Genomic DNA, 25,700 nt, shown 5'->3' on the forward strand with positions numbered 1-25,700 from the left:
GCCTGTGCGCAGAGCTGTTCCTCCTGAGAGAAGGTTCTCTTTATGGGGAAATGTGCTGAAGATCATTTGCATTTTGTATTTTGGACTTGCAGGGCATAGTTCTGTGGGTGAGAAGAAGAGAGAGACACGAGGCGCTGGCGTGGGTGCTGGCCTAGGCAGGCGTGCTGCAGAAAAGCCAGTGGACACGTAAAACAAAAGGCATCAATCAAATGTGCAGCCACCATGCACAATGGGGATTTTATCTCATCTGAATGACGCCTGTATTATATTTAGTGATTATTTGAAACTGCGGTGACTTCGTTTTCCTTTGCAAGAAACTGAACGGAAAATGCACCGCCTTGTTTTCTGTGTGGAAAACCACACGTTTCACTAAGTACACCCAGATTTCGGGAACAGATGCTTTGTGTTTTATAGCCGTGCTCTAGAACATAAACGAAACAATACTGAGCTTTTCCTGTTGGTTTTCAAATTCATATAGATAAGAACAACTATCAGCAGCTGCTTGGGGCCCTGGACTACTCCTTCCTGTGCGCCTATGCCGTGGGGATGTACCTCAGGTAGGTCTGCTTCAGTTTTCCAGACCCTTCCTGATTACCTGGCCCCTCCGTGCAGAGAAGACATCCGCTATGCTGAAGTGCACAGGCACGCGGGATTGAGGCCCCCGCTTGCCACTGGCTTCCCTGCTGTTCCCTTCCCAAAGACGAGGCCAAGCTTAGGAGAGAGCAAGTGCGTGTGCTGTGCCCACAACACAGGACCTCGAGGCAGAGGATTTCCGTGTCCCGGGCACTGTGCCAATTGACACAGGCTGCCCTCAGCTTTCCTGGCCCCGAGGTTTAGGACCTACCATGGATCCTGCCGATCCTGGGACGTGGTCATTCAGGAACAGAGGACTAGTTTCCTGTTCAGCAGAGCCCGACCTCTCCTGTGGTTCAGAGGTTGCCATCTGTTTACATGTCCCAAATAACGAATTTCACCTGATGATCGGGACAGTTGACACAGGATGTGCTGAACAGCTCTACCTGGATGCCCAGCTTGGCCCCAGAACTCTGAGCACAGCAGAGGCAGCCATGCATGGCGGGTGGGGAACTCCAGAGAGAGACCGGCTCGGATCTGAGTCCCAGCTCTGAGTACAGCAGAGGCAGCTCTGCGTGGTGGGCAGGGAACTCCAGAGAGACACCAGCTGGGATCTGAACCCCAGCTCTACCACCTGCTAGGATGTGGCCTTGAGCAAGTTACTATACCTCTTTGGGCCTCAGTTTCCCCTTTGCAACATGGAGGAAATAATAGTTCTTATGTCATAGGATTGGAGCAAAGATTGAGTTAATGTATGTAGAAGCTCACAACGGTGCCTGGCCTGTGCTGCCAGCCCAGCCCATTCTTGATCTCACTTTGAACTGACCAAGGCAGGTGGTGAATATTATATGGGTCATAGGACGTGTGATTGGCTGATTAAAAACTGCTATTGTGTCAGTCCAGCCAGGTTTTTTTTTAAAGGCAGTATAGGGATGTTCTAGCCCATTTTCTGTTGCTATTAGCACAATATCTGAGCTTGAGTAATTTATAATGAAAAAAGGTGTATTTAGCTCTTATCTAACTGGGAAGTTCAAGATTGGGCAGCTGCATCTGGCAAGAGCCTCGTGCCACATTGTAATGTGGTGGAGGGCGTCACCTAGCAGAGGCCCCTGTGAGATGGGTTAGCAGTGAGCAGGGCATACAAAACAGACACAGCACAGGGGTGGCGTTGCTTTATAGCAACCAGCTCTCACCTCTCACAATAGCTCATCAGTCCTGAGAGCGCGGCCACTCACTCCTGCGGATTCATTCCTTCGTCAAGGCGGATCCCTCATGACCCAAATGCCCTTCAAAACTCCCTGTACCTCTCAACACAGTTATACTGGGGGCCAAGCCTCAACACAAGTTTTGATGGAGACCAACCATAGCCAGGGACTGAGGCATGTGGTCCCAAGAGGCTTTTGTTCAGAGACAGAGGTCTTTACAGCCTGGAGAACCCCAGGGATCCCCATAAATGTTTAGCTGCTTCCCTGAGACCCGCCCAGAGTGTAGGATCATCAAGACCTGGGCCCCCCTACCCCGCTGAGAGCCCTGGTGGGTGGTTGGTGCCCAGGCAGGCAGTGTCTGCTGTTGGAGGAGAGTGCATAGCTCTCCCTTTATTGAACGTGTGTATTTGCCTCCTGCTGCAGAACTTGTCTGAGTGAACAAATGAATAATAAAGATTTGGAATCCCAGAGTGTGTGGTGTGCAGCAGACCATGAGCCTAGCTGGAGAGAGTGTGGTGTGTACCTTGGGCTTCCTTAGGGCTTGGGTCTCAGCCAGGCTGCCAGACCTTCTCCATTTTGAGGTCAAATGTTTATATTCCCCACACTGCAGTCTTACTGAACACAAATAATCTGTGGTATAAAAAGACCCAAAGTGGGAGTGTGTTTTTCTCAGTTACTAGAAAACTGTATTTAAATCTGGTTCTCAGCTGGGGGCAGTTTTGTCTCCTAGGGGACATTTAGTAATGTCTAGAGACATTTGTGGGTGTCACAGCCAGGGAAGGGATGTTGCTGGCATCTAGTGGCTAGAAACCAGGGTGTTGCTAAACATCCCACAACACACAGGACAGCCCCTAACGCCACAGAATTACCGGAGCCAGAGTATCAATAGTGCTGAGGTTCAGAAAGCCTGCTTTAAGTAAATAAACTGGTTTATTGTTGCTTATTTATCGGTAAAGATAATTCTTATGCAACTTGTCAGTAAGGTTATTAAAACAAAATTTGGTCTAATGTGACATCTACACAGTAAACTCATGACTGAAAACAAGGGCACATGCTGCTGCATTGAAGGGGCCTTTTTGTGTGACAGTCCCTACCTGAGGTCTCAGTGATGGGTGGTGTTTTGTTTGCTATGTCAGATGAAATCAGATATGATAGGGTACAGCCATTCAGCCCAGGTACTGCCTGATGGGTTCAAGCAGGTGCAGCGTGGACTTGAATCCCTGTATGAGTCCCAGGTAATGTGAAATGGTGTTTGTTCAATTAGACCTTTTCTTTAAAATTTTTCAGTAGAGATCAAAGTAGGCCCAAATCGTATAGCAAGATTAGAGAATACTTCTAAGCCTAGCCAGCAGCACCAGCTCTCAGGAGCCCATCTGGTTCTGCCAGCTGTGCTGTGACCTGGGCAGGTCAGCCAGCCTCTCAGGGACCTATCTCCTGGTCTCTGAAGTGGGCAGGTTGAAGTCGGTAACTCTCTAGCTCTAGAATGCTCTTGAGTCTGTGTGTGGTGAGGTTTTAGCTGAAATTTTCACCTGGATGTTGTCTATAATTGTAAGTTACTTTCTTCTGCTTTAGTGTTTCAAAGGTCATTTGCATGATCCAAGGTAGATCTTTTTTACTTGGTGAATTCGGAAGGTCTCTCTGGCGTAGCTTTTTGAGATGAAAGCTGAGAACATTGGAGCTGACTCCCGGAGTGGGGTTCATGGCAGGCAGGTGTCACTGTGTGTTAGGTTTCCTGTTTGTCTGACTCCTAGAATGACCCTACAGAAGAAAGTGGGACCCATAGAGCCTCTAATGCTTGCGAAGGGCTCACGTCCACCCGTGATACTCTACAGCTTTTCTGTTTACTTAATAAGTCACAATGTTAAGTTGGTCCATAGTGACATTTCCCATAAAACAGTAAGGGATGTTTTGGATGGCATTAGGTATTGTGCTGTGATGGCGGCTAAAGACTGTTAAGTCTGTTCCCTGCTGTGAAGCTGGAGACTTTTTACCACCCCTCTGGAGGCTGTTTTAGTGAGGCGCTAAGCATCCCTTATGCCACCAGGTCCCCAGACAGCTCTAGAAGATAAGACACCAAAGAGGGTAGCTGTTTAGTGAATCGCATTGCTGTTCAGAAGGATCAGAGAGATGCCACCCAAGCATTTCAGACCTTACCATAGAGCAAATCTTCTGCCTTTAAATCAGGTCAAAGTGGTGTGGCAGGAGGCGGTAGTGGCAAAGCAGCTGAAAGCCACTTCCCCACTGAGCCCAGCCAGCCAGGTGTATTAACACAGGTGACTTAATTACAGCTCGTGGGGCCGAATGACTTGCTCAGGGTCATAAGTGATCTCATGACATTTGGTGTAGTTTGACAATTGGAATTTTAAGACACTATATACATTTACTGGATATGGTTTATGTGAAAGCAGGATTAACTAGCAAGACAAGTTCCTGTTTCCTTTCATTGGCAGCTATCATAGATAAGTCATAGTGTTTGAATTTTATTATTTGACAGATAGGACTTTTACTAGAAATAAAATCTTCTAAGATGTTGCCAGTCTCTGGTTTCTGGTGAGTAAACGCTCCATAGGGAAGTAGGTGTATGAAATCTTCCTGGAAATTGTAAGGCTTGAGAGTTCCCCAAGCTCAGAGAACAGCATGAAAGCATCCGGCAAGAAACAGCCACCAGGTTGTTAACATTCGGGTGTGTTTGTTATTCCTATTTGTCTTTCCTTCTCTCCACCTCAGTGGCATCATTGGGGAGCGCCTGCCGATTAGGTATTACCTAACTTTTGGGATGCTCGCCAGCGGAGCCTTCACCGCCCTGTTCGGCTTAGGGTATTTCTACAACATCCACAGTTTCGGATTCTACGTGGTAACTCAGGTAAGGGTTTGGGTCCGTGGCTCACCATGTATGGGGTTTCCTTGGTGAATAGGGTGGGGTGTTTATGTCACGTCACCTCTGTCAAGGTGTTGGGAAGGGGCAGAAGTGCGTCCTGTCAGAAGTCAGGGTCAGCTGACGTAACAAAGTCCTTCCTTTCTCTTCTGCTTAGAAATTCCAGCAACCAGGAGGTTTTCCTTAATTTCAGGAGTTGCCTCGTAAAGAATGCTGTCTGTCAGTGCCCCGGCAAGGAGACTGACATGCAGAGCTCTTGGGAGTCACTCTGTCTTCATGTGGATAAGTTTGAGATGTTTTATCTTGCGAAAGATTTGACCACTTAGGGGTTGGAGGGTGTGTTCTCCAGCTGAAGCCCCAGCTGCAGTCACCCTAACAGCGGTGGCAGGGAGTTCCCACCAGGGAGCGCCCCAAACCATCCCAAGATGGGGCTGGTTGGGATTCCAAAGAACAAAGCACTAAATGCTGGGTGATCAATTTAAAGCATGTATTAGGGGAACTTACATACTGAGGGCTGCAGTGTATGGTCGCAACACACAGCGGGACAGAGCGTTCCACCGAGGTCTGTCCACAGCGAGGGGTTGGCATATGGAGTTTATTTGAGGGTTTAAGGAATTTGGCTCAGGGCCAGGGTTAGTTTCTTTCCATGTTTTGGGTCAACAACTGAAACACCTTTATCAGTGCCTAGGAGTGTTCAGGGACCAACTTGGGTCCAAGCCTACAAAGGAAAACCTGCAGCTGGTTGGGTCACGGTGAGAGGAAAAAGGGGGAGACCTGAGGAGTCTACAGAGGGATGCAAGGGCGGAAGGAAGGGCCGACTTTGGAGTTGGGCAGCAGGAGGGGGTGTGAGGCAGTCAGTGGAGAGAACAGGAGAGATCATGAAGGTGCTAGAAGGGGAGAAGGCCTGAGGACAGCCCGTGCTGGCTTTGCCTTTGGAGCTGGAGCCCTTCCAGAATCTCCTGGCTTCTGCCCTTCCCAGCAGTCCTGTGGATCAATATTCAGCAGCCAAGGGAAGCTGCTGAAATAATGATGCTCATCTCGGGCTTTGTGATGCTTCTGGGGCTCCCCAGATAGCTCAGGGGAATGCTATAAAACCATCAAGCAGATTGTATTTAATTTTGCTTTTCAAGATTTTGCCATAACACTTGGAAAAGTTTGGCTATTTTAATTACAAAAGCAATTCACACTTGTGTAGTAATATAGAAAATTAGAAGGGAGGAGAAAGCAATTTTCCAGAGTCCCAGCATGTTTCTGGAGTGAAGGCCCAGCCCGGTCAGCCCAGAGGCAGCAACAGGTAGACCAGCGGCTCCCAGGCGTCTTCTAGAGCAGCAGTTTCCAACCTTTTTGGCACCAGGGACCAGTTTTGTGGAAGACAGTCTTTCCACTGGGGACCAGGGTTGGGGAGAGGAGGATGGTTTGGGGATGAAACTGTTCCCCCTCAGGTCATCAGGCATTGGATTCTCATAAGGAGCGCACAACCTGGATCCCTCACATGTGCAGTTCACAGTAGGGTTCGCGCTTCTATGAGAATCTAACGCCCCGCTGATCTGACAGGAGGTGGAGCTCAGGCGGCAATGCTTGCTCTCCCACTACTCACCTCCTGCTGTGTGGCCCGGTTCCTAATAGGCCACGGATCAGGACTAGTCTGTGCCTGGGGTTGGGGACCCTGCTCTAGAGAGCTGGCTTACTGCAGTGAGGTGGTCAGAGCTGCCAGGCTGGCCCAGGGTTGGGGACCCTGCTCTAGAGAGCTGGCTTACTGCAGTGAGGTAGTCGGAGCTGCCAGGCTGGCCCTGGTTTCGTGCAGTCTTGTAGAGCCACCCCCGAGTCTCAGGACCCTAGAGCGTCCTCAGCAATACATTCCCCAAGTCCCTTCATGAAACTCAAGTCAGGGATTCTTCAAAAGTGCAGAGATACTTTGTCCAGGCGCGAAGTCAAGTTTGTGTTCATTCCAGAGAATGATTAACAACGGTACCTTCTCCATGGCATGGTAAGGGAAACATGCAATTCACAAGCCATGTTTATCATACAATTCTATAAACGGTTCATAAAGAGAAGAAAGGTTTTCTCTCTTTAAAAAGTTTGTATTTGTTTATTTTTTGAGATGGGGTCTTACTGTGTTGCCCAGGCTGGAGTGCAGTGATGCAATCACAGCTCACTACAGCCTTGACCTCCCAGGCTCAAGCAATCCTCCCATCTCGGCTTCTTGAGTAGCTTGGACCACAGGTGTGCACCACCACACCTGGCTAATTTTTATTTTTTGTAGACAAGGGGGTCTCTCTATATTGCCCAGGCTGGTCTCAAATTCCTGAACTCAAGAGACCCTCCTGCGTTGGTCTCCCAAAGTGCTTGAATTACAGGCATGAGCCGCTGCACCTAGCCTCTTTCTATGAAGTTTTTGGATTCAAAAGAGACCGGGAAGCTTGGCCCCACACTGTTATGAGGTGTGATCTCCTGGTGGTGGGGTTCTGGCTGGGTTTTTTTTCCTTGCTTTTCTCTGCTTATTCTAAAATTTCCACAATAGGCATGCATTGCTTTTATTTTGAAAAATATATAGATACCTGTATACATGGTTTAAAAATATATATGTAGTTTAAACTGTATATAAATATACAATTGACAGTCCATCTCTGGCTGTCGTGCCCCCTGCTTTGTGTAAGTGGAGCAAGCTCTGTGTACCTCCCTGCGGCGCTGTCCCGGGCCTGCTTCCCACAGGTCAGTCTCTCCTTTGGCCTCTCCCGCAGGTCATCAACGGGCTGGTGCAGACCACCGGCTGGCCCAGTGTCGTCACCTGCCTCGGCAACTGGTTTGGAAAAGGAAGGTGAGAAAAAGCAGCCGTTTCCAATAGCAGATGAAAACTAGACCATTTTACTTTTAGTTTTTCTGTAGACTGATTACAGTAAAAACACTTTAGTATCCTCTTTAAAATAAGATGGCTGAAACCTCTGGGGCTTGAATTGCTGAAATTCAGATGGCCTGTGTCCCACGAGACAGGGGAGCTCCGCCCTCCCACTGTGGGCCCGGTGAAGTCCATGTCACTCGACGGCTCCTCTGACAGCTGCATCTGGCCTCCCAGGTGTTGTGGGAGATGCAGAGTCCAGGACCCTGCCCCAGGCCTTTCGAAGCCAAAGCTACATGTTAACATGGGAGTTTGGGAAGTCCCGACCTGGGTCACCCGGGGCACAGCACCAAAGTAGCAGAGCTGGGACCCAGCCTGGCGAGTCCAGATTTATTTGTAAATGGCTTTTATTTTATACAAATAAATTTTATTTATTTGTAAAATTCAGCTCAGCCAGGCCAAAGGCTTATTTATGGTGGAAGATCGCAAACAAGATGCAGAAGCTAAAACGGGAACACCAGTGTCATCAGGTTTTAAGTCTTAGATACTGTGCCTCATTCACCTGGTGTGTGCATCCATGAGTTTTGTTCAAATGACAGTTCATCAAGTGACTGTATGTATTAATTGATTGTAGAGGCACAAATTTTAATTTCAGGCCTTCCAAGACTTTCAGGGAAAGGCCTCTTTCTTCTTCTTGAGTACAGAATGCGCTCAGAGTGAGAGGTGGAATGGGTGATGGCACAGCCTGAGGCCACATAAACACATCAGCTCTCGTGAGCATCGCGAGTCCTACATGGCACAGAAGCAGGGTCTGCATGGCCCCCGTTGATTCTGCACCGACTCCCTACTTTGCAAGCACTGCTGCACCCTGCACTGCTGGACTCGTTTCAGCTTCTCAGCTCCATCTTCTGTCTTCTGTTTTGTTGTGCTGCAGGAGAGGTTTGATTATGGGGGTCTGGAACTCCCACACCTCCGTGGGCAACATCTTGGGGTCATTGATCGCTGGCTACTGGGTGTCCACATGCTGGGGCCTGTCTTTCGTCGTGCCTGGAGCCATCGTGGCAGCCATGGGGATAGTGTGCTTTCTCTTCCTCATTGAACGTAAGTGCACGTGGCCTTGGAGACCACCCACCAAGGGAGGCCTCGGGTTTCCCTGCCCGGGTGGGCCTTGGGGGCGAGTGTGAGAGCTGCGTGGCCTAGCACCCTGTTTGCCCGTGGCTGCCTCAGCGCTCTTCTTACCAGGGAAGCTTCCCCGGGGAGCTGGTTCTCTCCTGGTTTTGCTGGATTTCCTACTCTCCCCTGATTCTGGAGTGACCCATGTCCCCATTCCTTCCTCCCGTCCTCATGCCCTCCCTTGCCCCGGCATCAGGCGTTCATGCATGGGAGTCTTCCATCTTCCCACAGGCTGTTCCTTCTCATGCCCATCTTGCCACCACCGCCTGAATTGGACCCAGTCAGCTCTTTGCCTTCTGATAAGATATATCTTAGACAGTGTTATAAAAGACTTACTTAATCCCTTAACTGGGTAAAAAGTATCTCTTGGAAAATCAAATCTCTTATTCCATTTCATATTCAATAGCAAACTTTTTATTTAATTGAATTTGAAATTCATTTCTGAAGTAGAGATCCAGCAGGCTCTGGTGCTGAGAAGATTCAGGACAGTTACAGCAAGAATAGAGATACCCAGGTGGCCCTGGCGGTCACACGACAGGGGCTCGAATCCCGCAAGCCATTCTGATAAGCTGTACTCAACTCTTAGTTCTTTGACTGAGTTTAAACCACTGTGAAACCATATGGCAGGAGACAGCTCCCTCATGCTGCCTGCCAGGTAGGGACACTCAGAGCCAGCTCCCTCCAGCCACACTGGGCATTGCTGATCACTTCAGCTCTGCATGCAGAAGTTATTCCATATTCCATTTAGTCGCTCACTTTTTTTGTCTTGCAAAAGCTAACCTTTTAATTTTTAAGGTAACCATCATCTGGCCACACTGTGAGTTTGGAGACTCTCACCCCATGCTTCTGTGTTGGTGAAAATGGAAATAAACATTCAGATGAGGAATGTCCAGACACACCCATTGGTGTGAGCAAAAAGTGGGAGCCCCGGGCTGCACTCAGCTCCCCCTTCCCCGCTTCTGCAGAGGCTGAGTAAGCCTTCGGCCACACCCCAAACAGCCTGAGCAGGGACCTCGTGGGATGGGTGGGGCTCTGGTTCCCTCCCAGTGGGCCAGCATGTGGCTTTCAGCTCTGGCTGGTGCGTCACTGCAGTTCTGAGAAAGGCCGTTTCCACCACCTGTTTTCTTCTTCCGCTCTGGTTCCTAGAACCTGGAGTTCTGTGCCCCTGCGCTCCAAGTGTTTGAGACACCAGCCACCCGGAGAACAATGTGCCTCTCTTTGTTAACGCACAGGGGCCCCTGGGCGTCTCCTGCCTGAGGGTAGAGTCCATGCGGTCTTCCGTTCTCTTCCTTAACTGGAAAGGGCCTGGCTCTGGGGAGAAAAGGACATGTGGAAGGGAAAGGAGCTTGCTCAATGGCCGGGACCTCAGCACCCGCTCCAGGCATTCAGGGCCCTATGTTGATGTTTGTCTCTGTAAGCAGAGAGAGCTCGGCTCTTGCGAATAAGCCTCCCTGATCCAATTTGGGCAGATAGCAATGAGCCAGATGCCCCCTGTCCCTGGGTCCTCTGGCCACAGGCCCACTCACCTGCAGGAGGGCTGCATGCTTCATCTCTAGCCAAACAAAACCAAACTGCCAGGACCTCCTGCCCAGGGAATCCTTCTGACACTCTTTCCCCTTGTGCCTGGGAGGTGCACTGTGTCTGAATGATGAGACCCAGCTGTGACAACAGTGGCTGGATGCTGAGTCTGAGAACAGGAGCTCTTTGCAGATAGGGAGGAAACATCAAGTGCCCCTTGGTTTGTTTCTGCCCCTCCTTGTCCCGAATCACTGATCCTGGGCAGGTACTAGAGGCATCAGATGTGCCATTCTTGCAGTCAACAGAGGATGTGGCTTTCTCTGCTGCTCCTTCACTCCTGTCTCCTGCCCAGGGTGAGCTCCAAAGGACAGGGCGTCCCCTGCTCCTTTCTCAGGCCTCTCTGAGTCTCCTTTCTGAAGCTGTTCTCAAATGTGTCCCAGCCAAGGGACGTGTGTGCCCAAGTCCCTGAAGGTGAAATTCCAGGAAGAGCCATATCAGGGGAAGCCCCTGGCTTACCCCTGGGGGCATCACACTGTGAGTGGATACCGATGGGGTGAGTTGGCTGATGTCCTTTAAATTGGTGACCATACATCACAGGTGGACCATTGGGACTGCCCAACATGCCAACCATGTGTCCTTGGTCAGTGGCCTCGCCCTATGGGCTGTGCCCAGGACAGGAGGGCGACGCACCCTACAGCCAGCCACGGACCTCTGGGTGCAGACCCACCTGGCCCTACGGCATGTTGATAATAACCTTATCAACAAAACCCAGACAAGAGGTTCGATGCTGGCCTCGAGGCCAGCAGGAGTGTGCTCGGTGGCTGCATGCCCCTCTATGATGTCACCCTGTGTTGTGTGGGAATGGACTTGGCCGTGGGGAGCCTGCAGCCCTGTAGCTCAGTTTGGGTTTCAAGGCAGTAACCAGTTTCATCCAAGGTGATAAAGAGACCAAGGTGCTGGGTAGTCAGAGGGGGCTGCAGAGGTGGAGCGAGAAGCAGTAGGGCTGGTTTCCCGCATCACCTAGAGGCCTGGGGTCTGACTCTGGGTTCCCGCATTGCTTGGGGCAGGTTGCTGGCGTCTGTAAAGGACACGCTGAAGCCTCACTTCTGGTTCTGTTCCTTTTCAAGTTTCCTCCCTTCCTTGCATTTACACAAAGGTGTTTGTTCCATATCAAGATAGATGTTTTATCTCCACTCATTTTTATTTCTAATGAATTTCATAACATGAAATACCTCATTACAGACATTCTTCCAGCCTCGCTCCCCTGATGTGCTTTTCCTGGTTTTGCTTTTCTTCTGGGGCTTGTCCTCTGAATGAGAGTCGCGGGCTTGTCCACACAGCGTCTGTGTGCTCTGCTTGTGATTATTGGCCACGCTGGCAAGTATTTTCCATATTTAAAGTAGCGTTCACGTTCACAGTGTTGGCACTGGCTGGTGGTGATCTGCCATACCGCCCTTGCACACAAGTGGGCTGCCAGGCCGAGTGACTGGGGACAGGCAGGGGCGTGTGTGGGAGTCACTGGTGGGCCAGCCAAGCTGTGCCCTTGCCCTCACCTGGCATGCTATGGCGATGGCTTTTTTCTGAAACGAATGCCGATTTAGTAAAGGTATAAGATGGCATCTTGTGTTTTATTAAATTTTATTGTGTATATTTCAGGTATGCAACATGGTGTTACAGATACATAGAGATAGTAAAAAGGTTACTAGTAAAGCGAAGCAAGTTAACATAGCCGTCGCAACTCACAGCTGCCCGCTTTTGTTTTTGTGGCAAGAGCAGCTCAAATCCACTCATTTAATGTGAATCCTGCATACAGTCCAGTTTCACACCCGGTGCTCCCGTGTTGCCCTGCCCTCGGGTTACGTAGCTTACTTGGCATTGCCATGGTGGTGGACCTGCTCAGCCTCACTCATGTTTGCTCTTTCAGATCCGAAGGACGTCAGGTGCTCCTCCACCCTGGTGACGGTAAGGACCCTGTTTTCTTGTCCTTTTCTAGAACAGTGTGTGGTTCTGACCACTTCCCCAGCCTGCTCCTGCCTGTGCGGTGTCAGACAGAAACACACAGGGTAGACAGAAGTCCCACTCTCAAAACATTGGCAGTTCTAGGAATAGAGAATATTCTGTTTTGGGTTTTGCTGATAATAACCTTATCAACAAAACCCAGACAAGAGGTTCAATGCTGTCCAGGTGAAGGACTTCATGCTAAGGGGAACCAAAGGCTGGGGCCTGGCCAGGCCTCCTCAGGAGTGGAGACCTCCTGGTTTCCCCAGGGGCCTCAGCGTGACTGGGGAAAAATGCACGTGTCAGCTGCCTGCCATCACTTAAGTTGGTGGCTGCACGTCTCAGGTGGCTGAGAGGTCTGCCCAGCACGCCATTCCTTCTCTTCTGTACCCCTGCCCAGCTCAGCCAGTGTAGGCCCTGCAGGCAGGATTGCTGACCACGTTGGCTGCCATGAATGAGCCCTGCCCTAGCTGCCTCCACCCGCAGCCAGTCACCACTGGCCACTTTCCCACCTGGCTAAGGCCAGCCCTCCCGCGGTACCGGTCCCCTCCCTCTCATGGCCCAGGGCTTGACTCCCGCAGACACACCCCCCGCCCCAAATACCATTCCTGGCACACTCATGTAGTATTGGTGGCTGTCTTGGAAGAAAGTCCCTCTGGCCCTCATGCCTGCTCCCAGCCGCCCCGCTCCCCATGTCCACTGGCATGACACCCCTCCTGTCTGCAGGCCACCGCCACCTCACGGGAACAGCCCATCAGATCCCAGCAACGTCACCTGGACACACAGGGTGGTCAGCTCTCTGGCCTCACCCTGCTGGGCCTGTCGCCCGCGTCTGACCCGATGCTTCCCTCCCTCTGGGGGTCAGCTCTCTTCCCTCCCTCTGGGAAAGACTCCCCTCCCCGGGCTAACATGTTAGTCACGTCTGTGCCGAGTGTCAGACCCCAGATGTGGGGGTGCCCCCAGGCTGCCCTGCGGCCTCCTCTCTCCTTGTCTGCCCGCTCACTGCAGGAGAGCGCGCTCAGGCCTTTCAGTGGCCCCAGGTGCGTTGATGTTGAGTCACCATGCTGTCCCCAGAGTGACCCTCCCCTGAGCTCCGCAATCTGAGGTCTCACCACCACTCAACCTTCCCACGGAGATGTCTGAGTGTCCTTCAGACTTAACACGACCGGAGGAGATCTCTTGATTTTACCCCTGCACACGCCGATCCCCCAGCATCCCCCATCTCAGTCAGGAAGCTGCTGTCCACCCTGTGGACAGGCCAGACCTGAGGAGCCAGCCCAACACCCCCTCCCTTCAGCCCCACACCCCATCCTTGGCCATGTTCTGTCAGTTCTGCTCTGTTCTGTGAGGGGGTGTGGAATGGAAACCCTCTCACCTCCTCCGCCTCTACCACCCTGGTCCCCGTCACCACCGTCAGCTCTCCTCCGAGCCACTGCTCATCAGCCTCCTAGAACGATCCACTCTTGCTCCCCAGAATCTCTTCTTCACACCTCACTTGCAGAGACTGTATTGATACAGACGCCAGAGCACATCAGCCCTTGCATAACACAGTCCAGTGGCTCCATGTCGCCCCATGTGAAATCCTCACCAGTCCATCTGGTTGGTCTCTGTCACCCTCACAGAAGGGTGTGAGCCCCTCGAGCCTGGATCATCACTGGGTCCCGGCGCCTGGGGCAGCATCTGGCCTCATGCAGGAGGGGGGCCAGAGTCCTTTTTCTGTCTTTTCATACATCGGCTCCTGGGTGTGATTCATGTGGAAAGGGAGGTTCTGATACTTGATGACAAAAACAAAGAAACAAAATGAAGTTTGAAAACCAGTGCCTTCAGGAAGGTCAAACACCATATGATGTTTTTAAAACCATGGTTGATATTTTAAAATGTTTTAAAAAGCCGTGTTCCTGCCATGAGCATGAATTTCAATTTCCAAGCTTGTACAGTTGTGCTGTGAAGAGCATGAATTTCAGTTTCCAAGCTTATACAGTCATGCTGTGAAGTAGCTTAAAGCTGCCCGGACCAGCCATCTTGAGACTGGGGAGAACTTCGGCACACACCTTCCACCCTGGAACATCTTCTGTCCTCTAAGAAGAGCTTTTCTCACCTAGGGGCGGCCAGGCCTGAGGATAGGAAGCAGGCGTGCAGGGGGTTTTGGGGAGGAGCAGGTCTTCCTCACACACAGCTTTTAGGAATATGAGAGCTTATCTAAGCGAGAGGCATTGCTTCTGCTCCTTGTGTGTATGAGTTTGGGTCTGAAGCCTGTGTTTCATTCTTTTTGTTCAAATCCTCTCCGAGCAGTTCACTGAGATCTACTGGTGCCCAGGTGTCCCCGACGTGCCCTGAGGCAGGTGGTCCAGAGAAACAGTTTCTCGTCCTCTCTCCTCTCCATGTTGGCTGGTCGCAGAGGGAGAGATGGCTGATACCTGGGGATATTTTATCAGCTTCTGCAAACAGCCCCAACGTTCTTTTTCCTGAAGGAATGTTACCTGCTCTGTGCAGGACACCGACGAGACCCTTGTCACGTGCCTTCCTGAGGGAGCTGAGGGCAGTTTGGCCAATGTCCCATCAGCTGCTGTCCTTCTGTAGTATCTTCCCTTTATCACAAATGGGAGCTTTTGGGCAAAGCAAAATGCATTTGTAAGAGATTTCAGATGTGCTGACTTGTTCTGGGAAGTTCCCATGTGGAAGTGTTATTTTTAGGATAAAATTCTAATTTTTTCCAATATTTTAAAGTTTTTGTTATGGAGACTTTAAACATATAAAAAGGTAAAAATAACAGCGTAATGAACCCCTGTGTACCCATTACCCAAATTTCCAACAGTTGGCCAATCTGACTCTATTAACGCCCCTCCTAATACTATCCCTTCCCACCTCCTGCTGATGTATTTTGCAAGCAAATAGGAATCATCTTAATATTTTGTCTCTGACTACTTCAGTATGTTTCCAAAATATAAGGACTCTTTTATGTGAAACAAAATGTAATATACCATTATCACACTTAAAAACCAATGGCGGCCGGGCGCGGTGGCTCACGCCTGTAATCCCAGCACTTTGGCAGGCCGAGGCGGGCGGATCACGAGGTCAGGAGATCGAGACCATCCTGGCTAACACAGTGAAACCCCGTCTCTACTAAAAAATACAAAAAATTAGCCGGGCGTGGTGGCGGGCGCCTGTAGTCCCAGCTATGCGGGAGGCTGAGGCAGGAGAATGGCGTGAACCCGGGAGGCGAAGCTTGCAGTGAGCCGAGATCGTGCCACTGCACTCCAGCCTGGGCGACAGAGCGAGACTCCGTCTCAAAAAAAAAAAAAAAAAAAAAAAATAATGGCAAAGAATAGAAAAACAGTAGAGAAAATCAATGAAACCAAAAGCTGGTTCTTTGGAAAGATCAACAAAATTGATCATCCTGCACCTAGACTGACCAAGAATAAAGGGAGACTCAAATTACCAAAATCAGGACCAGGAAAGGTGGCATTTCTGCCACCTTTACTGAAATAAAATGGATTATGAGGGAACTGTATGCCAACCAATTAGAAAACTTAGAATAAATGGAAAAATTCATAGAAGGACAGAAACTACCAAAACTGACTCAAGAGAGGAGGAAATCTGAATAGATCTAAAACAAGTAAAGAAATTAAATTGTTAATTTAAAAACTTCACTCAAAGAAAATCCCAGGACCAGATGGCTTTACTGGTAAATTCTGCCAAACATGGAAAGAAGAGTTAATACTAATTACTCACAAACTCTTCCAAAAAATAAAAGTGGGGGGAAACTTCCTAATTCATTCTATGAGGTGTTATCGTAATAACAGAAGAAGACTAAAACCTCTTAAGAAAACTGTACAACAGTATCTTTTATGAGTGTTGATGCAAAACTCAATAGCAGCAACCTGAATTCAGCCACCTATAAAAGGATTATATACCATGATCAAGTGGGATTTATCCCAGGAATACACAGTTGGCTTAACAGGTAATGTTAATGTAATACACCGTTTGAATGGATGAAGAACAAAAGCTGCATGATCATCTCAGTAGAAGCAGGAAAAGCACTGGACAAAATCCAACACCCTTTCATGTGAAAACACTCAGCAAACTAGGAATAGAAAGCAACTTCCTTAACCTGACAAAGGGCATCTAATAAAACCCACACCTCACAGCGTGCTTAATGGTGAAAGACCGGGTGCTTTCCCCCTGAGATCAGGAACAAGACTAGGAGGCCTGCTCTTGCCATTTCTATTTACCATTGTAATGCAGGCAGGCCAGTTAGGCAAGAAAAGGATATAAACGGCATGCAGATTGGACAAGAAGTAAGACTACTTCTCTTTGCAGATGACATGATCTTTTATACAGAAAATCATAAGGAGTCCTCAAAAAAATGGTTAGAGTGAATTAACAAGTTAGTAAGGTTGCAGGAAACAAGACCAGTATACAAAAATCAATTGTATTTCTATACACTAGCAGTCAACAATCCAAAGATGAAATTAAGGCCGTTTCATTTACAATAGCATCAAAAAACATTATGCGAAGCAGAAGAAACCAGTCACAAAAGGTCACATATTATATGATTTCATTCATATGAAATGTCCAGAATAGGCAAACCTAGAGATAGAAAGAAGATGAGTGGTTGTCAGGGACTAGGGTGGGAAGAAAGGGGGGATGACTGCTGACAGGTATGAGGTTTCTTTTTGGAGGTGATGAAAATGTTCTCAAATTGTAGTGATGGTTGCAAAACTGAATTTAAAAACCACTGAATTGTGAACATTAAATGAGTGAATGGTACAGTATGTGAATTCTGTCTCAACAATGCTATTACAAATTTTTAAAATCTATAATTCTTTCTATTATCATACAGCTACTCAATGGTCAGATCTGCTGATTGTCTTATAAATGATTTTGCACTGTGTTTAAGCAAGGCCTAGGCAAGGTCCACTCCTTCTGATTGGTTAATTTAATATGCCTCTTAAGCCTCTTCTAATTTATAGGACCTCAATGTTTTTTTTTTGTTTGGTTTTGTTTTGTTTTGTTTTTGGTTTGGTGTTATTCTCCTTTGAATTGCTTTTGTCAAAATAAAAAATGGTCATTTTTTCTATCAAGTTTCCCACATTTGAGGCTTTGTTGACCTTGTACCTGGGGTGTGTTTCACGTGTTCCTCTATCCCTTGTATCTCCTGTAAACTGGAAACTTGATCTGATCCAGATTTGATTTTTCTAATTAGTTTTTGTTTCAAATGAATCACAATTAATATGAAAGAGAGTATTCAATTCTTTACCATTTGCCTTGAGTCTGAGGGTGCTAATAAGAATGTGTCTCTTTATGCTTCTGCCCTGTGCTATTGAAGAGCCATGGGAACTTGTTCTTTTGATTTGTATTTGATTCCTAGGTTACTTAGGTTTAGGATATCTATTTTGTGCCCTAATCTAGGACGTCATTGGGTCCAAAACTCTGTATCAGTTGTGTCAAAATTAATGCTTTTTATTAATATCTTCAGATTAGTTGGGGTTGTGTTCAGCAGCAAGCAATAGAAAAGCCCACAGGCAGTTACTAAAACAAGATGGGAAGGTATTTCTCTCTTCTATTCAAGAAATCTGGAGAGAGCCAGCCCAGGATGATGTGGGGTGTGCGTGTTGAGTGTCAGGGACACAGACTCCTCTTGTCTTTTCGTTCTTCCCCTGTGCATGGCTTCATGCCAAAGGTGATATATTACAACCAATTAGAACAGTGCCAGGCACAGAGTTGATGCTTAATAATTATTTGTTGATGAGTGAATGAATGATTGGTCAGTGGCTGCTGGAGCTCCAGCCATTACATCTGTATTCCAGCCAGCAGGAAGGAGGGAAAGGACATTAGGGACAGGCCCCTTCCCTTTCAGGAGACTTCCTAGCATTTCCTAACATCATTTCTGCTTAGCTGACCACATCAAGCTGAAAAGGAATTTTAAGATAGGCTTTGCCTGAGCACCCACATTCCTGGCTGAAGAGCAGGAAGAAGAGGGCCCGGGTGATGCTGGCAGCCTCTGCTCACTGGGGGGGCCCGAGTGCTGGGGAGCAGGAACCCATCTCTGCTTCTGCCTGGAATGGTCGGATGATAAACTGGCCAGATAATCACCCCTAGCCTGGCAGGCTTTGCCCTCCCTCTGAGCACAAAACAAATGTATTTTTAAAGCTATTTTGTTACATTTTCAAGTAATAAGATCAATAGTTTTTCTTAACCTTCAGAAACCTTTTCAGGGGAAATGCCTCGAAATGTAAAGGGTGGGATCCAACTGTCCATCTGAACGGAGTTTAACCCATGCTCTGTCTTCCCCGTGTTTCCCGCCTTTTGGAGGCCCCATAGATCTCTACTTGCAGATCTCACAGTTAGCGTGCAAGCCTGGTGGTTTTTCTTCTCAAATGCATCCAGCACTAGTGCCAGAAATCTAAATCATCTGGGCCTCTCTAAGCCTTAGAAATTGTTTTGTTATGATTTATACTAGAGTGAATGAATAACATCTTTCTAAGTACAGACTGATTCCTTATTTTAAAGGAAGTTTGTTTGGACTATTTCATCAACAAACAACGACATTTTACCACTGGATAATTTCAACGATTATTTTTATACTGTTAATTATCTTCAAAAGGGGTTCTACATAGAGCCCTATAGAAATAATGATTAGGAAATGGTACCTTTATTCTAGTGCCCGAGAAACTGCCTTCATTTCTTCACTTTTCACTTGGTAACAGGAGATAATTTTGAAATGATTTTGAGTTTTGGAGTGCATCAGTGCAGTCCTTCCACCTCCCTGCCCTCTAGCGGCAGGTCCACGTTCTGGGGCTGTTGAGCAAGCCACACTCTCCTTCCGTAGAGACGGTTTTTTTTTTTTCCTTCAGAAGCATTCGGCTGACCTAGGGAGGGCAGGCGTTCCTCACATGTTAAAGGGAAAGATTGGTCTGCGCCTTTTCATTTCAAAACTGTTGAAACAATCTCACAGCCATTCAGAAAAGTTAAGTTGGCTTAATGGGTATTTTTACATTTGATTACACCTCTGTCTTAGCTCTTTCTTCAAGAGAGGATTTTATGTTCACATTCTATTATCTGAGAGTCTGGAGTGTTGAGATCAACCATTATTCTGTTTAAATCAGTTGTCTTATGTCCTCTTGGTAGCTTTTTTGGGACGATAGTAAGTATCCTTGCTACAGTAAAGCCAGGTTTAATTTCTAGCTGTTGAATCAGTATCACTCTAATGAAACTTTTTTTTTTAACCAGCACTCAAAAGGCTATGAGAATGGTACAAACAGATTGAGACTCCAGAAGCAAATCTTGAAGAGCGAAAAGAACAAGCCTCTGGTAAGTCACACACAACTTCCACTTCCTAGAATGTCGGAGCTGCAGGAAAACTCCTTTGAGCCATGTCGGCTCTCTGTCCCTCTGCCTATGTGACATGTGTCACAAACATCCAGGTCTTAAAAAAATTCTGTCTCATTGTATTTCTTCAGTAAAATTTGAGTTTGCCCTTATTGGCTTTCTTTGGATTTTACACTTAACCAATTCATTCATTCAGCAGCTCCGCACCTTTCAATGTCCCAGGCACTATTCCAGGTGTTGGGGGCAGTGCTGGCGTAGACGGAAAGCAGGCAGAGACATCCCCCAAGCGGTGCCAAGCGGCAGGAAGACAGGCTGAGCAGGCTCTATTTTCAGCTGGCCTTGGGAGGCTTCCCAAGGCAGGCAGTGTTGAAACAGAGCTGTGAGGGACTGGAGGGAGAGTCTGCAGGTGCCTGAGCACAGAGGGTGTCAGGGTGAGGGGCGCACGGTGGGCTGGCCACGTGAGGTGCACACAGAAAACTGACATCATGGGACCAAGAAAAGGGAGAAGCAGGTAACAGAAGGAGGCATCTCCACCTCCCCTATGTCACAGATGAGGAATTCCGGACACAGAAATGCTAAGTTAATCTGCCTTGTCATCCGCGGTAGCAGGGAGGCCTCAGTGCAGGTCTGGCCCACCCCTAGCACCTGAGCCTCCTGTGCCCTACCCTTCCCATCATTGATCCTTGTAGAAGCTCCTCACATTGCTGCTGCTTAGCTGACCACACCAAGCTGCAGCGGGCATTTTAAATTTGAGTTTAATCATTGAAGTTATAAGCTGTTCTCTTTCTAAATCAGGTTTTTGTTTGTTTGGTTGGTTGGTTGTGGGAAACTTTTTTTTTTTTTTTGAGACAAGATCTTACTCTGTCGCCCAGTCTGGAGTGCAGTGGCATGATCTCGGCTCACTGCAACCTCCACCTCCTGGGTTCAAGTGATTCTCCTGCCTCAGCCTCCCTATTAGCTGGGATTACAGGCACCCACCACCACACCTGGCTGAATTTTGTATTTTTTTAGTAGAGATGGGGTTTCACCATGTTGGCCAGGCTAGTCTTGAACTCCTGACCTCAGGTGACCCACCCGCCTTAGCCTCCCAAAGTGCTGGAATTACAGGCTTCAGCCACCGCACCCGGCCTCTAAATAAGGTTTAACCTTCTACAGCAGACACAGGGCCTCTCCTCTGTCAGAAAGACCCCTCCAGCATGTGTGAGGGGCTGCTCTCCCTATCTTTTTAAATTAAATAGCTTAAAGGATTAATGTACTAAACGTGCATCTCACTTTTTTATTGACTGCAGAAATTTATTTGTAGTGGCTGAAATATTAGAAAAGGGAAGAATGATGTCTCGTGCATCTGGGTTCTTGGATTTTAGGGAGACAGTAGGCAGTGACTAAGTCAACCAAAATGCTTTAAAATCTGTACTTACTTCTGAATTCACATTTAAACAAATCATGTCCCAATCAGTGTCCAAAAGGCTGTCACCCCTCTCTGATGATACTGAAGCCTGCCACTTGTTCTGAATCAAGACCACAGGCCCTTTCTTCTGGTGTAGTAACTGACCCATAGAACTAGCCTTGGCTTCTGAGTATAGTTTCTCTCTTTCCTTTTCCGGCCCTCTAAGAAAGGCTGTTTACAGACTTGCCATCAAGGAGCCAGTTATGTAAGTAAAGGCACTGGCAGGCCTTATTTCAGGCTGAGGGTGACGACCACAACCGGGCGCATGCTGACCTCGCTTATGTGGCATCCCCTTTCGGCAGGCCTGCCATTGCTCTTGGGTCAGGGTAGGCGGGGAGAGTTCCCCATGAGGTTGGCTGCACACCCTGGATGTCCCCTTTCCCAGAGTGACCGCTGGGCTCAGTGGGGTGTCACCCAGCCCCTGACCTCCACTCCTTTTCAGACAGAGCTGCTACACTATGTCACGTAGCAGGCAGTTTCTCAGTGGCCTCTTGAAGAGACATGTAAAGAAAGCTGGGGGGCGGGGAGCAAATGTAGGAAAGAGAATGAGACGCTGCTGTCACTTGGTCACGTGGTGAGCCCGCAGGTCCCCGCGGGCGTTTTAGAGGATTGTCTTGGAGACGGTCTCACTTGCCGTCCCTGTAGTCACTTGTCACTTTTCCTCCTTGATGTCTCTGAGGATCCTTCTGATTGGCTGTGGCTCAAGAACTGTTGGGCCCACCAAACGCGGCATGAGCGCGGAGTGGGTATTTGGAGGTTGAATGTGACTCCACCGTGCACTTTGCACGCCAAGTGGGGACTCCACAAATCTCTCTGTGATGGCCTTTCCCAAAGGGAAGCTGCAGACAGCATCGGGTAGTGGGGTGAGCTTAGCATTTTTAGATAGAGCGATCGTTATTACACAGTCCCCCCACATGCATCTGTGTGTATTTTTGTTGTGTGTGTGGGCATTTTAGTAGAGGGAACCCTTTTCTCTTTGAAAGTGTAAGCCCTAAGCGTGGAGTGCACTGGCCACAGAAGCCCCCACACCCACCGGGGGCTCCACAGATCCCATTTGGGGCTCTTGGGACACAGACTGGAAACTGCTTCTTTAGAGGCAGAGGTGCCTCTTGGCCTCCAGCCTTGTCTTGGTCCACCCAGTGGCTTCTTGTTTGCTATGTAAGGAGGAGGCAGCAGCAGCCCCCTGTTTGTTTTGGAAAACCAGCCGTGGCCCCACACTCTTTCCCATCTCCTCCAGGAGCAAACTGGGGTATGGTGGCTACAAGTCCTGTTTAAGATGAGTGGCTGTGAGCACAGGGCCTGTTCTCAGCAGAAACAGAGCCTTCTGTCTGTCTCGGGGGCTCCTTGCTGCTTAGATAAGGAGCAGAGGGTCTGTGTCTGTGGCTTTAAACCAGCCCAGCAAGTGGACCCTGAAGCACTTTACAAATCCTGCAAGGGCCGTGGGTGGCCCTTGGGCATCTGGGTCCTACCTGAGGCCAAGTAGGTCTTCTGTGTTGACCTGTGGTCACTTCTCTGCGGGTCAGAGGGTGCGCTTCTCCTGGCTAAGCGGCCTCGTTCCACTTGACTTTTCTCCAGCTGGCTGCATTTCACCCACTGCTTAGCCTGTTTCCTGCGGAACAGCCTGTGAAGTCCTGTAGCCCTCAGCTTGCTATGAGTGGAACTCGCCTGGGGCTGCCCCAGGGACTGCCTCCGCGGGGCTGGGGGAATTCGAGGCTTCTCAAAGCCCCCTGAGGAGATTCCAGTGCTTAGCCACAGTAGAGCATTACTGATTTAGTTTCCTAAACTGGACGATTAGCAGAATTCATGAGAGAAAAGTTTATTCAGAAACTCAAGTCGCCATTCTTTGCTTTCATGTGCCATGATGGGATTATCATCAGGAGCATGTTAGGCATCTGCACTCAGCCGTGTCATCTTCATTCCAGAGCACCTGACTATGTGGCCACATGTGAATATCTTCATCAGAGACCCGCTCTCCATGCCAGAGTCCTAGCTGTGAAGCCGGGCTTCCTGGGGCATGTAGACGCTGGGCTGCCCCCAAGGCCACCCGCTGTGCGCCCATACTGGGCTGCACTCGGTGCCACCTGCCACCCGGTTTCCAAATGTCTGTTTTCCACTGGAAGAGAATTCTAAATATTCTAAATATCAAGGGGCAGGGGAATGTGGAATACATTACCATTTTCTTTTTTTTTTTTTTAATTAAACTACATTTTTAGTCCAACTTATAACAGGTTATAGTGAGATAAGTACCATAAAGCCTGTTTGATTTTGTGAAAGGTCTGAGATACCTAGAAGCATTTCTTTGTAAGACCTTGAACCTCATAGCTCACTCGTGAAGAATATTTTTATTTTATTTTCATTCTTTTTTGAGACAGGGTCTTGCCCAGGCTGAAGTACAGCCGCACAATCACAGCTCACTGCAGCGTCCACCTCCTGGGCTCAGGTGGTCCTCCTGCCTCAGCCTCCAGAGCAGCTAGGACTACAAGCGCATACCACCACATTCCACTATTTTTTTTTTAGGTCTTACTGTGTGGCCCAGGCTAAGATTATTTTTATGTTATCCTTGCTCTGACTTGAAATCCCACTCTAGGTTGGGGAATCACTCTTCTTTGCTTTAATGAATGTACGCTTTGTCCTTTAGGAACGTCTAGACAATCAGAATTCATAAATATCAGAATAGGTGTATTTTAAAATAATGTTGGTGTATTTTAAAATAATGTTGTTTCTGTTCATATATGGCCATTGTGAACTCCTAAAAAATACAGGATCATGTAAAGAATTTCTTATTAGCATTTCAATAAAAATTACACATAATTCTACCACTCGGTGACAACCATTGTTGGCTTAGATTTTAGCTTCTTTCTTTCTAGAAATAGATCCTATAGTTGCCTAGTTATATATGTAGATATTTAAACATTCTTTGAGGTTATAATGACATGCAGTTTTGAATGATGTGTTATTTAATGTGTCATAAGCATTTTCCATCATTAAAATCTCCCAACCTTTTTTTTACAAGATGTCATTCATATGGATGTATTTGAATTTTCTATTTTTTCTCAATGATGATGTGACATCCATTTTACTTTATAAGTATCTTTTTACTTTTCAAATTATTTTTTGCAAATAGATTCCTAGAATTTCTGGATCAGAGGATCTGTTTACCTAGCCGTTCATGAAAATGCATGAATGCTAATCATTCTAACACAGTGGCCAGGTGGGAATGTCACCCAGGATGTCTCCAAGGCAGTGGAAGAGAAAGCCGCCAGGCACCCTCGTCATTAGGAAGCCTGGCCCCACTTCACCCAGACTGCCTGGCCGGTAACACCTTTCCTTTTTGTTCCCAATGGATTTGCCTCCAGGACCCAGAGATGCAGTGCCTGCTGCTCTCAGATGGGAAGGGCTCCATCCACCCGAACCACGTCGTCATTCTCCCCGGGGACGGTGGGAGTGGCACAGCCGCCATCAGCTTCACAGGGGCCTTGAAAATTCCAGTAAGTAAACGTGCCCAGGAGGAGTTTCAGAAAGGGCTGCTGTGCTGGCTGTGGGAAGTCTGGTCGGTTGATGATTAAGCTTAAAAAGAAATCTGTGGTTGTAGAACCCGGAGATTCGAATCCATAGCCAAAGCTAGACGCTGCACAATGGTAGCTTCGGGACTGAATATGTCTGCAGTGATATTTGGTTTGCCTCATACCATGTTTAAATTTTTTTTGAAATTCGTTTTCTCCATTTAGAAATTCGGAAGGTTCATAGAAAAATGGGGCTCCCTGCCTTCACTGGAAAAACGGAAAGCCTGGCGCCCTGAGCCTGCCCCCACGTGACAGGTTGGGGAACTGAGGCCCTGACTACTGTGCCACCTGGCCCCTGTGGCCCGGCCCCTCCCTGGTGCACTTGCCCTCCCACAGGCCTTGAGCGTGAGCCCATGGGAGGCGCTGGCACTGAGTGCTGTGCCGTGGCCTTCGCGAGCCTGGCTGGATTCTCTTTCCCTTTAAAGTGCCTTTAGGCCGGGCGCAGTGGCTCACGCCTATAATCCCAGCACTCTGGGAGGCCGAGGCAGGCAGATCACCTGAGGTCAGGAATTCAAAACCAGCCTGGCCAACATGGCAAAACCCCGTCTCTACTAAAAATACAAAAATTAGCTGGGCGTGGTGGCAGGCGTCTGTAGTCCCAGCTACTCAGGAGGCTGAGGCGGGAGAATCGCTTGAACCCCGGAGGCAGAAGTTGCAGTGAGCCAAGATCGTGCCACTGCATTCCAGCCTGGGCGACAGAGCAAGACTCTGTCTCAAAAAAAAAAAAAAACCACACAAAAAGTGCCTTCACTGCCACAGCCCGTGGTCTGATTGCCCACGTGTGAGCAGAGGATGCCAAGAGTGAGGGGGAGGATGCAGGGACCAAGGGAAGAATGAGTAGCACAGGCGGGAGAAGCCTTGCTACTTCTGAGGGAGAAGCCCTCAGAAGCTGGACCGGGCTGGTCCTCGGTGGTGCTGCTGGCCTTGCCTCCAGACTAGAAGGGCGTGATCAGCGGGTGATCAGTATCGGGAACAAGGTGACTTGGAGCAGATGAGCGGGAGGGGCACTGTAGGGAGATTTCTTGCTGCTTTCAGTTTTTATTACATTCATGGACTCTCTCAGCAGAGAATCTAAGGAGCCGTGCACAGGGTGTGGAGACACTGTGTTCTTCTGATGGGGGCAGAGCTGAGAGCAGGGGCGTGGGAGGGAGACCAGACCCTGCCGTGTGGGCTGGGCAGG

The 25,700-nt window shown here is 48.6% G+C and overlaps 1 protein-coding gene across 19 annotated transcripts in view; it reads left to right on the forward strand.

Annotated features, from left to right (window-relative positions):
• The window catches only part of SLC37A1 (solute carrier family 37 member 1), an 82,628-nt gene that overhangs the window by 35,479 nt on the left and 21,449 nt on the right, over nt 1–25,700 (forward strand). For 11 of the 19 annotated variants that reach the window (XM_055373653.2, XM_055373652.2, XM_019017810.4 and 8 more), the window contains 7 exons: nt 479–557; nt 4,506–4,641; nt 7,395–7,471; nt 8,424–8,590; nt 12,105–12,142; nt 19,412–19,492; nt 24,314–24,445. In XM_055373653.2, coding sequence (XP_055229628.1) covers nt 479–557; nt 4,506–4,641; nt 7,395–7,471; nt 8,424–8,590; nt 12,105–12,142; nt 19,412–19,492; nt 24,314–24,445 — 710 coding nt within the window. Of the gene's footprint in view, nt 1–478; nt 558–4,500; nt 4,642–7,394; nt 7,472–8,423; nt 8,591–12,104; nt 12,143–19,411; nt 19,493–24,313; nt 24,446–25,700 lie in introns of all 19 variants that reach the window. The other 8 variants (XR_010132414.1, XM_063702677.1, XM_063702678.1 and 5 more) reach the window with 1 other exon arrangement.

This window comes from Gorilla gorilla, chromosome 22, assembly GCF_029281585.2.
Source record: "Gorilla gorilla gorilla isolate KB3781 chromosome 22, NHGRI_mGorGor1-v2.1_pri, whole genome shotgun sequence".
Classification (NCBI taxonomy): domain Eukaryota; kingdom Metazoa; phylum Chordata; class Mammalia; order Primates; family Hominidae; genus Gorilla; species Gorilla gorilla.